At 44.5% G+C, this 16,798-nt stretch overlaps 3 protein-coding genes across 3 annotated transcripts; 2 read left to right on the top strand and 1 right to left on the bottom strand.

The window, feature by feature from the left end:
- Positions 1-4,450: 4,450 nt before the first annotated feature.
- Positions 4,451-5,353, top strand: C8R40DRAFT_1084908 (uncharacterized protein). The gene is made up of 4 exons (XM_046227314.1): positions 4,451-4,596; positions 4,667-4,825; positions 4,916-4,991; positions 5,048-5,353. The coding sequence occupies exons 1-4, from the start codon at positions 4,476-4,478 to the stop codon at positions 5,280-5,282; spliced, it is 591 nt and encodes a 196-aa protein (XP_046091270.1). The 5' UTR covers positions 4,451-4,475; the 3' UTR covers positions 5,283-5,353.
- Positions 5,354-6,460: 1,107 nt separating this feature from the next.
- C8R40DRAFT_1005150 (ankyrin repeat-containing domain protein) lies at positions 6,461-6,903 on the top strand (the record flags this gene model as incomplete). The annotated part of the gene is made up of 2 exons (XM_046222795.1): positions 6,461-6,590; positions 6,758-6,903. Coding segments are annotated over 2 exons (276 nt in total), but the record flags the coding sequence as incomplete, so codon positions are not given.
- Positions 6,904-7,858: 955 nt separating this feature from the next.
- C8R40DRAFT_1066270 (uncharacterized protein) lies at positions 7,859-9,245 on the bottom strand (the record flags this gene model as incomplete). Its single annotated transcript, XM_046225757.1, has 6 exons — positions 7,859-8,310; positions 8,375-8,396; positions 8,452-8,510; positions 8,778-8,973; positions 9,039-9,119; positions 9,171-9,245. The coding sequence occupies 6 exons, from the start codon at positions 9,243-9,245 to the stop codon at positions 7,859-7,861; spliced, it is 885 nt and encodes a 294-aa protein (XP_046091268.1).
- Between the last annotated feature and the right edge of the window lie 7,553 nt (positions 9,246-16,798).

Raw genomic sequence — 16,798 nt, 5'->3', positions numbered from 1 at the left:
GTTCTGGAATAGTTCAGCTAGAATAGTTCGGGAATAGTTAAAATACGGCAATCTTGAATACGGCAACGCGTTGAATACCTATGTAGTTGAATCCCCTAGCTAAACACGGCAATGTTTCAATAAGCGTTCGGACTGTCGGACGACCAGGCCTGGAGGCGTGGGGTCAATGATATAGTATAGGTCTGGTATAGGTTAGAGTAGGTCAGACGACCTCCCCCCTTCTTCTTCTTCTTTTTCGAGTTAGATCATACCACCACCGCAGGTGATCGATGTGGGACGGAAGTAAAACAAACCCCGCGATCAAATGACGTCCAGGTACTATATGTAGTCACAAGTGGGAGAGAGTAGGGAAGAATAGGGAAGAATAGGGAAGAATAGGGAAGAGTCCGGGTACATAGAGTGAATCAAGTGAATCAAGTGAAAAGTGGGATACATACTACATTCCGGGGAAGTGAACGGAACATCCCGTGTGAACACATATCCTCCCACATCCTTCGGACGAACGTCCTCCGAAGGTCGTTTCGGCCGTCCGGTTTACATACATACAGTATGTACGCGTGGGGGTATTCATCCGATTCATAACGGGCTATCCCGGGGTGTCCCGTTCTTGAGGACTCTGCACCAGCTCTGTACTCATTTATTCATTTGCTCATTTACTCACTCACTCTTTCACTCTTTCACTCACTCTTCTGCTCACTCATCCACTCACTCACTCTTTCCCTCATCCACTCACTCATTTCCTTCACCCACTCACCCACTCATCCACCCACTCTTTCACTCTCATACCTCACCCTATTCAACACTCACCCAATAGATCCTCGATCTTCCCTCCCATTATATGAGACATTATATGAGACATTCTCAGTATACACAAGTACATACACAAGTACATATACACAAGTACATATACACATATGTATATATGTGTATGTATATACCCTCCTCACTCCTCCTCCTCCCTCAACCTTCCTCAACCACCTCCACCTTCTCACTCCTCCTCCTCCCACCTCTTCCCTGAACCTCAACCTCAACCTTCTCACTTCCCACTTCCCACTTCTCACTTCCCACTTCCCACTTCTCACCACCCCAGCCCCACGGTTGCCCACCCCTAGGGCACACAATCAAATTGCATTACCAAGTCACCGTCTTCACCATAACTCCTGGGTCCCTTTCCCCCTCACCATCCTAAACACACACACACACACACACACGCACGCACTGTTGGCTTATGAATTATAATCTACTTTTTACTTTTACTTCATCACCATCTGCACTCCCCACCACCCCACCACCCCACCACCCCAACTGCAAAACTGCTTCTTACCTTCTTACTCACCACTCACCACTTGGTTGGCTGTTTTGGTGTTTTGACTGTGTTGCACCAGGATTTCGAAACCTACATATATACATACTTACCTCCCTTGGGATTTACTTAAATGACGGGGGATGACAGAAATCAACGTATCAACCTATGAACTTATCAACCTATGAACCTATCAGGGGCTTTTTTAAAACCTTTTAACCTTTTTTTCCCCTTTTTTTCCCCTTATTTCCCCTTTCGGACTTTTTCGAACTAGTTACATACTAGGATTCATCTGGCACTTAAAAAAAAACCACCCCTGCACTGAGTTTTCTAAAAGCCTTTGCATTCAGACATGTGGAGCCAGGACTCATGCCCCATGCGCCCATTTTGCCCAATGCTTGGAAAGCTGTAATTTGTAAAAGCCAAGTGGCAGAGCATGTGGTGGATACAAATCACAAATTCACAAATTCAAGAGTCAAGACTTCCAACCCTAAGATCTCATTACTACACACTACCTGCCTGCCTGTTTGTCTGTCTGGTTTGCTTGCATTCATCACTGCTTACAATCATCACCCAGCCATGAAGTTTCCCGAGGGTCACTTACAGGTTTTGTGACCATATCATATCTCATTGAACACATCTGGAAAAACCTGTATATACTTGCCAGAGCAAGAGCAAGCATTACTACCTGGAGAATGCTCTCCAGCAACAAAAGCACCCGGAGCAAAAAAAAAAAAAAAAGCAAAGCCTGCTCTGGGTGCGTTGGCTGCTAGGAAGTGTTTTGAGCTGCTTTTACAGGTTTTGCAGATGATATCTACATCTGCAAAACCTGGATATTCGGCTAAGGTCTGAGAGCAGATCCCAGCAGATCCCAGTGCTGAAAGCACTGAAAGCAATATGCTCTGAGTGCTTTCACTGCTGGGAAGTGCTCCCAACTGCTTTCGGACCCTTAGCCGAAAATACAGGTTTTGCAGATGTAGACCTATGAGCTAGTGTGATCATATGTGGTATATCACAAGCCACATTTAACTGTGCTCCCTCAGCATGATCAACTTGTCTCTTAGGGTCGGAATATCCCCCAATCTCAATGCCCAACAAACCAGACTCTCCACACTCATTCAGGGGAGTAAAATATAAAATATCCAACCAAAGCATCACCTCACATCACAGACCCTTCAACTAGTTTGAAATACACTGTTTCTTGAGTCTTGACCACCAAGTATTTCATGAAAAATCAATCTGAGCTGCCTCATAAAAATAATTTGAATTTGTCTCTTTGGCTATTGCTCACCCCCATATCATATATGAACTGCACCCCTCTTTCTTGCAAAGTAAACCCCATCCATTGGCGTGGAAGGTTTCAATCCTTGCCCTTAATACAACTGGGGTTTGTTTTTGGAAAACACCTGACATAGTTGCCAGTGGGGCCACATGAATCACAGGAGTCAACTGTGAATATGGAAGGGAAGGGAGGTAAATGAGGAAAAGCTCTGCAGTCGCTGTCCAAGTCATTGCAGCATTAGCACATCTGCAAAACTGTCATAAAGTACGCAGCCCCTATCATTTTCCTTTTCTCACCGTCTCGATGCCTTTACTTGTACGATACATCATCCCATCACTGTCAAACCCCCATCGATTACTGATCCATCGATTACTGATCCACCTGACCCATCTTCTCCTTCTATTGGCTTCCGCCACCTTCCTTGTTCCTAAACTGTACAGTATTACATCGTTGTTTCTCGCAGACCGGATTATGTATATATAGCCAACCCTCCACAGCCTGGTCCCTTATCTTGACCTCTCTGTCATTATCTGGGACCAGGTATGTGCTTACTTATTATTACCTATGACTACGATACTCAATATATCTCTGTCATTATCTGGGACCAGCCTGCCGCCATTCTGCTTAGTCGCTCCGCCTTGTTGCCTTGTCCAGTTGCTCCGCCTCACCGTTCTGCTTAGTCGCTCCGCTTTCCCGCTCCGTTAGTCACTCCGCCTCTGCCGCTTCGTGACAAAAACCTGTATGTTCGGCTAAATAGCCGAAAGCAGCTCAGAGCACTTGGGAGCACTTCCCAGCAGCAAAAGCACCCAGAGCAGGCTTTGATTTTTGCTTTGGGTGCTTTCGTCGCTGGAGAGCGCTCTCCAGCTAGTATCCTTGCTCTGGCGAGTATACATGTTTTGCAGATGCATTCATATAGTATATTCACATACACACTTCTTTGAGCCTTATTTTGAAGTGAAATTTGTATCTGGATTCAATTAATACTTATCATGTTTGACTTCACGCATCTATTTACATAGGTTTCCATATTTCATTTCACTTACTTACCCCGCGGGGAATTCTCCTCCACACGCATTCATTTGTGTCATTTGGGCAAAGGTCTTACATCAGGTGAGATATAGGGACAACTGACAAGCTTTGACCAGAGATTGGGAGGGGGGGGGGGTGATCAATCTCACACTCAAGGTGTACTTACTACTTAACTTGGTAGGTAGATCTAGAAACGTGGTCCTGGGATCCCCCCGATTGAAGAAGATCGACTTGTAAGTGGCCACAAATACAAATACAAGACATTTTCAGCAGATGGACGGGGGCGGCACGTATCCAAGGCAAACATACAAACATGATCAGATGTCTTCATCGTGTCTCCTTCTTACTCCCGAGCAGTCACAGATACTCTGCATAGCATCAAACTTCCCATTCCTTGTCATGATCGTCAAATCAACCTCTTCCACTGTAGTGAATCAAGTGAATCATGTACCCTTGGAACTGTGATCTTTCTCGGGCAGAGAATGGGGGAAAAAAAGTACTTCTTAAAATCCATCCATCTTTGATAGATAGATAGATAGATGGAGGATGAGAAAAAACTGCCGATATGTGGGTTCCATCTCATTCATACACATAAATAACTATACTCTGCCCTCAACAGCTATCGCGTTCTACGTACACAGATGGATGTGAGTAATTATAACTTCCATTCAAATGGGATTCGCCCTGAGCATGCGCATGATGCACTTAATTGGAAGTTGAATGGAACTTGGGGGTGGAGTGAGCACTGTTCTCGGAACTCATAAAATACCTTTCCCTTGTATATCTTCGAGTTCATTATATCTTCCACAATCCTGCCATACGTGTTGGTGGAAATAACCCAACTCCCGCATCATTCAAAGGATGTATGACCATGACCCTCGTCACTTTAACGGCCGACTGGTGACCTTGTCCACCCAATCCTCAAACTTGAGCTTGAACACGGGCTCATTTCCTGGGCCTGACATTCAGCATAAGATCCTTCGTGAGTTCCGCTCTCGTTCCTCTAGACTAGTTATCTTGACATTGGGACATACTTCATATTTAATGCTTAGTTTCTGCTTATGTGGGAATGTCATTGGCTGGGAGTACCACTGTGATCCGTTTGGCTTTGCGAGTGAGAAAGCTTTGGTGGGACGATGTCTTGGCCCTTCTGGCCCTTATATCCCTTATCATAACAGCTGTTGCGGGGAAAACATACTATGGAATTACCGGTAAGCATGCCAGTGTTTTTTCTTTTTTTCGAATTTCATTTGATTATATATGGTATACGAGTGAGTTGATTCTATTCTCTTGCCATTCAGATGCCAGTACAATACCTCAACACTCGCGTGTCGCATTATATTATATCTTCGCGGTCACTTTCGATACGACGGTGTGGTCAGTAAATTCTTCAATAATCTACATCACTCACTTACTCTTGGACCTCGGCACAGGGCATCCCGTCTCTCGATCCTTTTGACCATCATTCGCTTGGGTTCATTCCAAAGACGACTTTACACTGCCGCTGTGTGCTTCACACTCGCTTGTCTTATCCTTGTGGCACAGGTATTCTGGGTTTGCGAGCCTCAAGATCAGCTTAATCATTGGAAGGTGGACCCAGTTCCGCAGTGTGTTCTCGGGCGGAGCGTTGCAATCACGCAAGTTACTAGTATGTACTCTCATATCTAATTATCACGTACATATAGGTAATCACTGAACCCCTCTACTTCGTTACAAACCTTTCATTTGCCTCGTTCTTTCACAGCCGATGCTTTTGCAGATGTCATTTTAGTAGTATTCCCTCTTATCCTACTTCGGTACCTCCAGTCCGCTCAAGCGCAAGCTCAAAAAATTCGTCTCGGTGTATCATTCATCGTAGGCGGTCTAACCACCATCGTTTCAATTGTCCACGCTGTGTATCTCCTCCAGGGTACACAAATATCCATCCTAGTCAGCAACGTCGAGGTACATCCATCCAAACTATTTTCATAATTGTATATACTTATGCTTTGAACTGACCGGGGCAGCTATCCGTCTCCGTAACCATATCAAACTTTGCAGTCCTTGTTGCGGCCGCACACCAGCTATGGAACCGCTATCACCCCGCACAGGAAACTACCAAAGTCTCGACAATGGCATTTGGGTCGGCTCCACCGATTGAGCAAAATTCACAAGGATCATCAGATTTGGAAATGGAAGATGCTCTATCAAATCAGGATTCAGGAAGATAGAGCTAAAGTGAATGATTCTTCCGCAGGTACATCACCTGTGCTTGGATAACAAACCCACCCAAGGGCCAAAGATGCTAAGAGTTATTTCAATAAAGTATTTATCAGTAGTCATTCAAGTTCTAGTTTAGTCAGGTTGAATCTCTCGCAGCAAACTTGCCTGCAAACTGAAATGAACAAGGAAAAAGGAATGAAATCAAATGAGGAAATCAACACAAGCCCTATTGAGGACAGCTGGGTTCCCCAAAGGAAAAAAAAAACAAGGTTGTATATGTTTCCTTCATCAATTTAAAGCACTTTTTCTCATCATGTCTGACCACTGTGTGGCAGGGACATACTTACTATCAGCTTGCTATATGTTATCAGATACTCATATCAATCAATCATTTCTCAGCTCTGTAGTAGAGATTTGACCATCAGATTAAGGTTCCACAAAATATGCCATAGAATTGGGAATGCCATGGAAACATTGTAAATTTCCTCCTTAGGAATGAAAGTACAGGCAAGTATCTGTTCAAAAATAGATCAAAAATCAATGAGCAAGGGTGGAATATATGGAAATGCTCTTCAAGCCTTTATATTTGATGGCACTATGGATGAAGGATAAGAAATTGAATGAGGATTTTCATCAACTTTTTTCTTGAGAATGGAGCTGATATTGAGACTCCAAGTGGTGAATATGGGAATGCTCTTCATACTGCTGCATGTCATAGCAATGAAAACATTTTGAATAAGGTTCTTCAGAAAGGAGTGAATGTAAATCTACAGGGTTACGGGAGTGCTCTCCAAGCTGCAGCATTTTGGCAGAGCTGTCGTTGAATGTCTTTTGAAGCAGGAAGGCAATTTGAATACTCAGGGGGTGGGCTCTGGAGTGCCCTTGCAGCTGCTGCCTACAGGAACCAAAAAAACATGGTTAAACAGGTATTAATATCCAAGGTAGTAGATTTGGAACAGCTCTCCAAACTGCTGCATTCTGGGGCTGTGAAGATATGGTCATATATCTTTTGGATTGTGGAGCTTATATAAATGCTCAGGGTGGTGAATATACCAGTGCTCTCCAAGCTGCTGCTTTTAATGGCTACATTGACATTGATGCCTGTTATGTTTTGAATGGTCATAGGGTTGATGATGATTTGCTGAATGGTGCACTTTGCTAGGGCAATGGACAGATTGTCAGATTGCTCTCTGTTGGGGATTACTCCGTACGTACTATACTTACATACTTGTACACCTTCGACATCAATACTCCATCACGGCGTTATTACAGAATACTGTACAGTACATACCTGATCACGATGCCAGACTGTTCAGGACACCTCGGTTGCTTTTCTATCAACTGAGGTGAGCCTGGCAACCGCATATACATACGACGAGCATACTGACTTTCGTAGACTTATTTGTTCTAACAGGTACATACAGGAATATTTAGTTGCTTTTCTTTCAACTGAGACTTATTTGTTCTAACACTCTCAGGCTGGAACAATAGAGCTGAAATTAATGCCCAGGGTGGTGAATTTGCAAGCTGCTATGTATGGAAACAATATGAGATTGCAATCCATCCAAAAATCATGGCCAATAATCATACTGTCCACCTTTCACCAACATATGTTCTTTTTATGCTCATAGTTTTATGCAATTTATTTATTCTTCTCCTACTTCCTTGGGTTTTTTCCCCCGTTTGATTCATAAGTACAACATACACAATGTGAATGAACTATTTCAGGGGGCTAGAATTCATTAGAGGTCACTTGGATACATGTAAGGACTTTGGCAGAAGATATCATGTAACAGATTAGTTGTGGCTGAATGCAGAGAACTGTCCTGATGATCAAGGCTATGACAGGAGACACGTGAAATGCATGTGATATCACTGGGACCCATAATTCAAGGAAGATTTTGTTCAAGTTGAATGGAATATAGTGATTTTCTGTTCTGTGAAGCAGGGAGACGTTGGCTTTCATTGTAAGAAGTAAAAATTTTTATGCAAGTATTTTTTTCCACAAATAACATTATTGACTGTAATTCCTGTAATAGTTTTTAACGACATTGATTTACTACTACTGCAGTATGCCAATCAAAGGGACCTTTCTTGCACTCTGTCAACTGTTTCACCATTTCAGGAAAAACTGGACTGCTCTTTTGACTAGCACTGTAAAGCACATCATTGAGCTTGTTTCCATCAGGAACTGCACTGCAGACAACTTCATATGTTGTAATATACTTGAGATTGGAGGTGGCTGCTTGTTGCTTAATTAAAGCATATTGCCAGAAATCATCACTGAGGCAATCATCCACACCACGTGCATTCATTGGTCTAAGTGAGAGGAATCGAGCCAATGTAGAAAACTCCCATTTTGATGAAAAAAAATTGTACCCAGAAATCATTACATTGTCCTTCATGACTTGGTCCAGGGCAGCATTGCGAGGATATGCATACTTTTCATATTCAAGATATGCCTTGAAATCACCCCCTGCCTGATAGTCTTTCACTGGAAGACTTTAGGTAAATTCAGTCCACCTCAATTATATGTTCAACTGAATCTAAGCCCATACCTTGCACCAGTCCATTCATATTCTATGCCTCCGTAATTAAGTTCCAAAGATATCAACAAGGTTTGTTATTAGCTCACCAAGAATATAGGCTTTTGGTTCCACATCTCTGCATGCAAATTGACCAGCAGCCAAAAGACTATCAGTTAGATAAAACCCGCCATTAACACCAGCTGGAGAAAAATATGTCAAATAGGTACATCTGCAAAACATGGATGTTCGCCAGAGCAAGGATACTGGTTGGAGAGCGCTGTCCAGCACTGAAAACACTCCCAGCAGTATTGATCAACTGCTGGGGGTGCTTTCCCAGCTGGACAGCGCTGTCAGCTGCTCTCCAGCTATTAGCCGAAAATCCAGGTTTTACAGATGTATATCCAATTATTGATCATTAATTCATGGCACTTACAGACCATAGTGCTATGCAAATCCCCATGTTTAGCACTTAGCTCTAGATTTACTTCAGATTTTAGAGCAGTAGCACTGGCTATGCTATAGGTGCCATGGAACAAAACAACATTGCTTTTCCCAGCAGGATGTTGAACATCAGCTCGCTTGCTCTTATTGGAATGATTTGAACCAATAATACTTGTGAGTGCATGGCACTGAGCACATAACATATGCAATGAGAGAAGTGCAGATGTGATTCTTGTCAAGTTTGATGACTTACCACATTGATATTTGCACTGTCTTGGGTGCTAGATATTCTGGTGATGGATTTGGGATTTGCCAGCTTCAAAACATCTCTGACCTAGTAGAGCTTTTGATTCAGTTTTGAAAATTGGCATAGCAATATAATTACCCTTGGCTTGTCAACAGGGGCAGTTGCAACCAAAAGTACCAGAGTACAGGTGATGGAGAGAAGTTGAAAATGCATATGGCAAGATGGCAAGGGAGCGTGTAGGAATATAGGGAGTTTTTTTGTCTGACCAGCAGAGGAACAAGTACCTGACCTGAGGAACAGTATATGCTTAAAGGCTTTAAATATTGCTCTTACCTATTCAGTTGTAGTGTTCTTAATCTTTTGTGAATTGCCACGTCCTCTTATCATCAGACAGTGCATGGAACCACTATGGGTATGGCGGTTGAAATGGTGAAATAAAAATAAGGGAGCCCACACACTGTAACACTTTGCTGACCGATTTGGCCGGGGTACCCGGCGGTTGACATATCCTATGGTATACCTATGGCATATTATTTTACAGTCAGATAATGGGTTGATTTGGCATGGGCTTGCTCAATGAAAAATCCAATTACTAGATGATCAGAAGCAGATCATTCCACAAGAAAAATATGAGGAATCGGAATGCTCAGTGTATATATTTGGCCTCAAGTATTTGCTCTTCCCCGTTCATTTACGAAGTTGAAGGGTTCACAATCTCGTGTGAATTTACATGCTTTCTTATCAGGCAGCGCACAGAACTACAGCGGGTATGGCGGTCAAAGTACTGAAAACTGCAACAACTAGTTGACCAGTTTATCCGGGGTACCCCGCGGGTTGACATATTCTATGGTGTGCCCAGGGCAAATTATTGTGTGCGTTACAGTCTGATCATATGCTGATCTGGCATCGGCTTGTTGTCATCAACTAGATGATCAAAAGCAGATCATTTCAAATGGAAAGTATGCTGAGTGGATAGGATAGGATAGGATATGAATTATACTGGTGAGGTCTGATTCCCAAATGACCAGTTTACCATGTACTGTACAATATTACATAATGTTGTACAATAATGGAACACACATATCTAATACAGGGGGGCGATTATGTTCATTCATGTCCGGGTTATTGAGGGGAAAAAACCCTCCCATGGTATCATGAATTACACAATCTTCCCTGCCTCAATATGCATGCAGTGTGTTACTCCAGCTGTAATTTAGTACTGCCCCCTCCTGTTTGTTCAGATTTGACCTCATTGCCCCAAGGAAAAACCCTCCACCCTCTCTAGAAATCCTCCCCAATACCCCAGAGCTTCAATCCTCATCTGTAAAACCTGTATTTTCGGCTAAGAGCTTGAAAGCAGTTGACAGCACTGTCCAGCTGGGAAAGCACTCCCAGCAGTACTTAAAAACTGCTGGGAGTGCTTTCAGCGCTGGAGAGCGCTCTCCAGCTAGTACCCTTGCTCTCGCGAACATCCAGGTTTTGCAGATGCTTCCCGCTTCAACAATGAATTCTTATAGTATGTGCTCCACTCCTGCATAAAAGCATCCCTGTCATTGTAGGACCTGAATGTCATTACCAATAACCCAAACCAGTAGTCATCTCTCCTGGCATTGCTGGGGATGAAGCTCCTCGGAACAGTTTGCACAATGAGGGCAATCTGTTCACCCACAGTGGCAGTGGCATATTGGCCTTGAAACACCCCAATAGCTAACCTCAGGTCCTGCTTATCCTTTGCAGGGGCAGTCAGTGCAGGCTGGCTGAGACGTGGCGGCGGCATGCCATAAGCTCGATTATGCTGATAACTCCCGCGAGTGTGAGATTTATTCTGTCAGAAGTCCCTATGACTATTCCCTCGGTTATGATTGTTCCAATCATTACCCCTGCCGCCCATATCGTGGACTGATTCCGCGTGGAACCTGAGTGTATATATGCTACAACTCGAGTGAACAATTGACACCCACATTCATGGCCATCTTTTCGCAAGAGCTTGTGGATTACATCCTAGACTTCCTTCACACATCTGTGCCATGTCTTGCTTTGAGTAGCTTGGTATCTCGGAGGTGGCTACCTGCAACTCGTTATCATCTCTTCCGTATTCCAGTCTTGTATCAAGTATCCATCTGCAAAACATGTATACTCGCCAGAGCAAGGATACTAGCTGGAGAGCGCTCTCCAGCGACAAAAGCACCCAAAGCAAAAATCAAAGGCTGCTCTGGGTGCTTTCGCTGCTGGGAAGTGCTCCCAAGTGCTCTGAGCTGCTTTCGGCTATTTAGCCGAACATACAGGTTTTGCAGATGTCCCTTCATCGTAGTGCAAAGGACAACACAGGAGCTTTTTTGAAGCTCCTGGAAGCTCCAATGTGTACCTTCCGGAACACAGTACAAGGATGTGTGTTGAACATCCAATGGTCAGGAGTGCTGCAAAGATGCATTGATTTGCTGGCCATGCACACAAAACTCACAGGGATGCTGCTGATTGTGCAGTACCATGCAGATATCAGTTTCACAAAAAATCTACAAATCTCCCACAGATTTCCTGCCATAAGCAGCTTTGTCTACTCTAATATGGCAGATGTATGGTCCAAAGACATATCCCAAGTGATCAGCTCTCTCCCTCAGCTCGAAAGTTTATGCATCTTTACAAACATATCCAGTGATGTACGGGGACCTTTGTTACCTCCACCAAATATGGAAGGTCAACAAAGTTTTCTCCCAAATCTCCGGAAGCTTCGCTTGCGCATGTCCAATCCTTCCAAATTCCTCCATTGGATGCTTGACCATTCCAAATATGCACCTCAAATCCATACTCTGGATATAATGATCTATAATAACACCAGGAATGGTTGGGGACTTATTTGTTCCCTGGAACCATTTCTCATTGCTAATAATGATACATTGAAATCATTATCCCTTGGATTGGAGTATAATTATAAATTGCAGCATGGAATGAATGACCAAAGTAGGAGATGTTCAAACTATTTTTCTAGACATCAAGTCTGATTCTTCACAGGGATTCAGACATTGAACATTGGGAGTCTTCCAAACCTTCATTCACTGACTTTACAAACACATGATATTGAGGCTCTGTGCCAAACCATGAACACTTTCCTCGGCAGTTCTCCACTTGTCCTAAAAACACTCACCTTGAATATTCTTCCGTTCTTCTCTCTGGAAGAGTCCTGTGATACTAATAGGATTCAATCGGAACTACGGAAGTGCCTGGATCCAAAGAAATTTCCTACTAGAACCTTACTTGCCTTAAACATCTTGCTTCCGTTAAGTGGCCATGTTTCAAGTAATGAGGCATTTATGCTCCTTGCCCAACATTTTGTCAACAACATTCTTCCCAATTGGGAAGAAACAGGCAGGCTAAGCATTGGAATTCCTCTGAAGACACAGTTTCAAGTTGATTCATTGGAAACCATTTGCGGCACCATTTGGAATTACAAAAATGTTCCCTTCTCCCGAACCCTCACCCGCATTGGTACATTGTAAGTCACACCAAAATATTTTATTAGATAGTCAGCTGTGTCATACATATATGACTTGAATTCATTCCCTGGCTAGTTGGCTCTCTACTTTTTTTCTGTTGATATCAATACTCTTCTATAAGTTCAATAAGGACTATCCTGTTATTCTTTTATATTCATTCATATTTTGCTATACAATCGACTGGGCACAGAGCTTTTGCCGTAACCCCTGGGGCACCAGTCCCACGCAGTGCCCCACATTTTCCGCGCAATTTCATGCAGCTCTGTGTAGTTTGTAAAAATGCATTATTGTGTGCATAATTCTCCTACGGTGGTATTCTAGTCATATTGTTCCTCAATCCATAAGTCCAATTTGATTTTGTTATCCTGAATCTTTATTTGATAGTTAAGTATGTTCAGTATTAGCAGGTTATTGATTAGGCCATTTATTCCGGTGCGTTACCGAAGTAATTCAAGAAATGGGGACACAACTTTTGCAGTGACAGTTTCCATAGTTACTGCACTCCAGTGCAGTGTACCTGCTTCAGTATAACTGTCAGCACTCAAATCCATCTCAGCTGCCTTGTGCTGAGTTTGGATATCAGTCCTTCGTCAAGTACACAAGTGAGAAACTGAATCTCCTTACATCTGATACCCATACTGGGGAATCATGTGTATAGCACTGCTCAAAATGACACACTAAACAGTCATACATTCAGCATTGCTAGATGCTTGCCTGTATACATTGTCACCACATGTAGCAAACATATTACTTTAATTGTTGCTGCACTTATTTCTATAGTTCCTGCACTTGCCAGAAATTTCAATTGAGTCAGGTAAATTGATCATAGAGACCATCAAGATACCATTGAACCTGGAAGTGATCTAGTTCAATGCAATTGCAAGAGACTACAAGTTCACTCCTCAATGATCTTGTAGAAATCAGTTGAAAAAAAAGACTAGATCCAGCTGCTTGAGTTCCTATAAAGTTGGTCTTGTACCTGTGTGAAACATTCATGCAAGAAGAAAAGTCTACCGTTCAGAGAATAGATTTGTATACGGGCACAGAACTTTTGCCGTAACCCCTGCGGCACCAGTCCCACGCAGTGCCGCACAGTTCCGCGCAGCTCCGCGCAGCTCCGCGCAGCTCCGCGCAGCTCCGCGCAACTTTATGCAGCTCCATGTAATCTGTAAATATGCAATATTGTGTACAAAATCCTACCACATAGTCATATTGCTTCTCAATTTGAGCTCCAGACAATGATATTGTTGTCAAGTCCATGCCGCGGGCCTCCATTCCGCCGCTCGGTACTCCGAAGATCTGCTCTTATTGTAATCTCTTCCTATTGTTCTTTCTCGCTACACATATCCTTTCGTTCTAGTCTCTTATTATTGTCTTTTACTCTTTCGTCCTAGTCTTTCCTTATTGTCTTTACTCTACCCTGCAGGTACTACTTGTATAGCTCCTAGTAGTTAGTCTGGCGCTTCGCACCGATGCGCCGTTCCGTAGATATAAATACTGCCTGTACGCTACTGTAGTTCCTCAGTTTAATTATCAACTTAGATCAACTTAGATCTCCCTTCTCAACTTAACTCTTCTCTAAGTCTTCAGGCTCAACGCCTCGAAGTACGTTCTCCTCGACCTTAGGACTTTAACGTTCTCTGGTCCGCTCCTCGTCACCGGCGATACCGCCGCTCCGACCTGGCTGCTACTTAGCTCCTCTCTCTCTACTCTCGCTCTCCGGGGACTAACGGCGTAACGGCGGTGTTGTTAATAACTTCACTACTGTCCCATTCGTCTTCCGCACTTAGACACCCTGTGGCCTTGGCACGGTTACACGGTGTACATGATCTTAACAGTATAATTAAACTCAATCCGTTAACGTCGTACTGACATATCATTTTTTATGCCTCCGAAAACTCGAGCTCAATCTAGAGCTAACTCCGAAGAAAACACTTTCTTCACTACAGCTCAATCATTTGCCCCATTCTCCGACTCTATCTCTGCTATCGGTCAACCACGTCGCCGTAATCGCGGTTTCGGTCCAGCCACAGTTCCTACTACGTCAACTCTTCCTGAAGCCATGGAAGAAGATCAGCAATTTGAGTACAGCACTTTGTACACCGGTGATGGACAACCTGTCCAAGTCTTGACCCCTCGCCGTGGACAACCCCCCGTGGTCGCTCCGGCTCGGGGCCGGTCAACTGCTCGAATTGATTCTCCAATTCTCCAAGCCATAGCCCGCCGTACGGGAAAACAACCCCAACGTCGAGCTGCCTCTGAATCTCCTCGTGACCCACCTCCTCATTTCGATTTGGATACTGGTGATCACGATGATCAAGACCCTCCTGTCGACCCCGACGATCCGGGTGCCGACAACAACAATGACGATCTGGATGACGACTCCGGCGGTTTACCGCGTGGTGAGCCTGGTGACCCCAGTGGGCCTGGCGGTCCCGGCGGTCCCGGCGGACCTGGTGGTCCTGGTGGACCTGGTGGTCCTCGTTCTCCTAATTCTCCTGACATCCCCAACGAGCAACGAGCTATGTTGGATCTTCTCTCGGGATTCAAGGGTTCCATTGAAACCCTCGGTACCGTTCTCGCCGCACTCGGCCGTCCCTCTGACAGCTCTGAATCTAAGAGTAAGGTCAAGGAACCCGAGGTATTCGACGGTTCGGATCCCCGAAAACTCAAGACGTTCTTCGTCAATCTCGCCCTGGTCTTCAATGACCGACCAAAGTACTTCACCGACCAAAGGAAGGTGAACTACACCCTTTCCTATCTCAGTGGGTCAGCCAAAGAATGGTTTGTCCCTGATATCCTCGACCCGGATCTCGACTCGCTGCCGGCCTGGACATCCTCCTTCAAAGCCCTTGTAAAGGAGCTTCAGGATAATTTCGGCGTTTACGACGCCCAAGGCGAGGCCGAAGATTCTCTCGGTAATCTGAAGATGAAGGAAACCGAGAACATCCGGAAATACAACATCCGGTTCAACACCCTGGCTGCTAGTACCAACTGGGATTCTGCTGCCCTGAAATGGGCTTATGGACGAGGCTTAGCTGAACGCATCAAGGACGAAATGGCGCGTTTGCCCGAGCCGGCGACTCTCGCCGATTATCGTCAAGAAGTTCTTCGTATTGACAATCGTTATTGGAAACGCGAGGAAACTAGAAAGCGTGAGGCTGGTAAGCCTTTTGTTGCTCGGAACCCGAAGAAGGGTTCCTCGGACTTTAAGACTGGTTCTACTAACCAGCAAAACAACTCTCAGCCATCTGGTTCTTCGGCGCCGTTCACGCCGAAGCCTAAACCCTTCTCTGGTGGTAAGCCTAACAACAATGGTAAGCCCCAGAACTCTTCGAACTCCGGTCAATCCGGCGGTCAGCGCCCCGCTTTCAACCATCTTGGTGCAGATGGGAAAGTCCTTCCCTCTGAGAAGGAAAGAAGGATGAAGAACAACCTTTGTCTCTTCTGCGGTGGTAAGCATCAGATTGCTGACTGCAACAAGCGAAAGGCCCGAGAATCGAAGGGCCGTGCTGCCGAGGTTGAAGAAACCCCCGAAGCAACCGTTGAGGTTGTTGAAGAGGAATCGGAAAACTAGTCCGCAGCTCTTGTTCCCCAGTACGAAACGGGAGCTGCGTTGATCAGGTTCGTACCTCACCTGGGGAGTTATATCTCAACGCGTCCGCTCTTTCTTCTATTGAACGATCTCTTGTAATATCATTGACTACTGAATTTCCTTTATCCGATTCGGCCGCGCCGGCCGAACCCATCTCTGCTCTTCTCAAATTTCCTACTCTTGTTGATTCTGGTTCTACTGACTCTTTCATTGATACTCGTTATGTTTCACAAAATTCTATTCCTACGACCAAAATCTCTCCTGTTAATCTTCGTCTCTTTGATGGTTCATTATCTTCTAAACCCATTACCGATATGGCGAATATCGCCGTTCGGTTCCCTTCCGGCGAGCTGCTTCTATTACCCTTTTATGTTACACATTTAGATTCATCTTGTAAAGCAGTACTAGGTTACAGTTTCTTATCCCGCTACAATCCGTTGATTGACTGGGCATCTCGAAACATTACGTTCCGTAACACTTCACACCTTGATTCTCCACAGACGTCTGTGCCTTCTGCCGTCAACACTGTTGATGCAAAGGTCGCTGTTCCGCTACCGGAACTTTCGCCGTCGGTTTCACCGACAATTCTGGAGACCCCTCCTGGGGACTCACTTCGCTCTCGCTCTCGCTCCCGCTCTCGGACTTTACGGGCCAAGCCCCTTTCGTCCAAATTCCCCTTT

This window comes from Lentinula edodes (assembly GCF_021015755.1).
Source record: "Lentinula edodes strain Le(Bin) 0899 ss11 chromosome Unknown C8R40scaffold_3, whole genome shotgun sequence".
NCBI classification, from domain to species: domain Eukaryota; kingdom Fungi; phylum Basidiomycota; class Agaricomycetes; order Agaricales; family Omphalotaceae; genus Lentinula; species Lentinula edodes.
The sequence above is the reverse complement of the archived record's forward strand: the minus strand, read 5'-3'. Positions and strand labels throughout refer to the sequence as shown.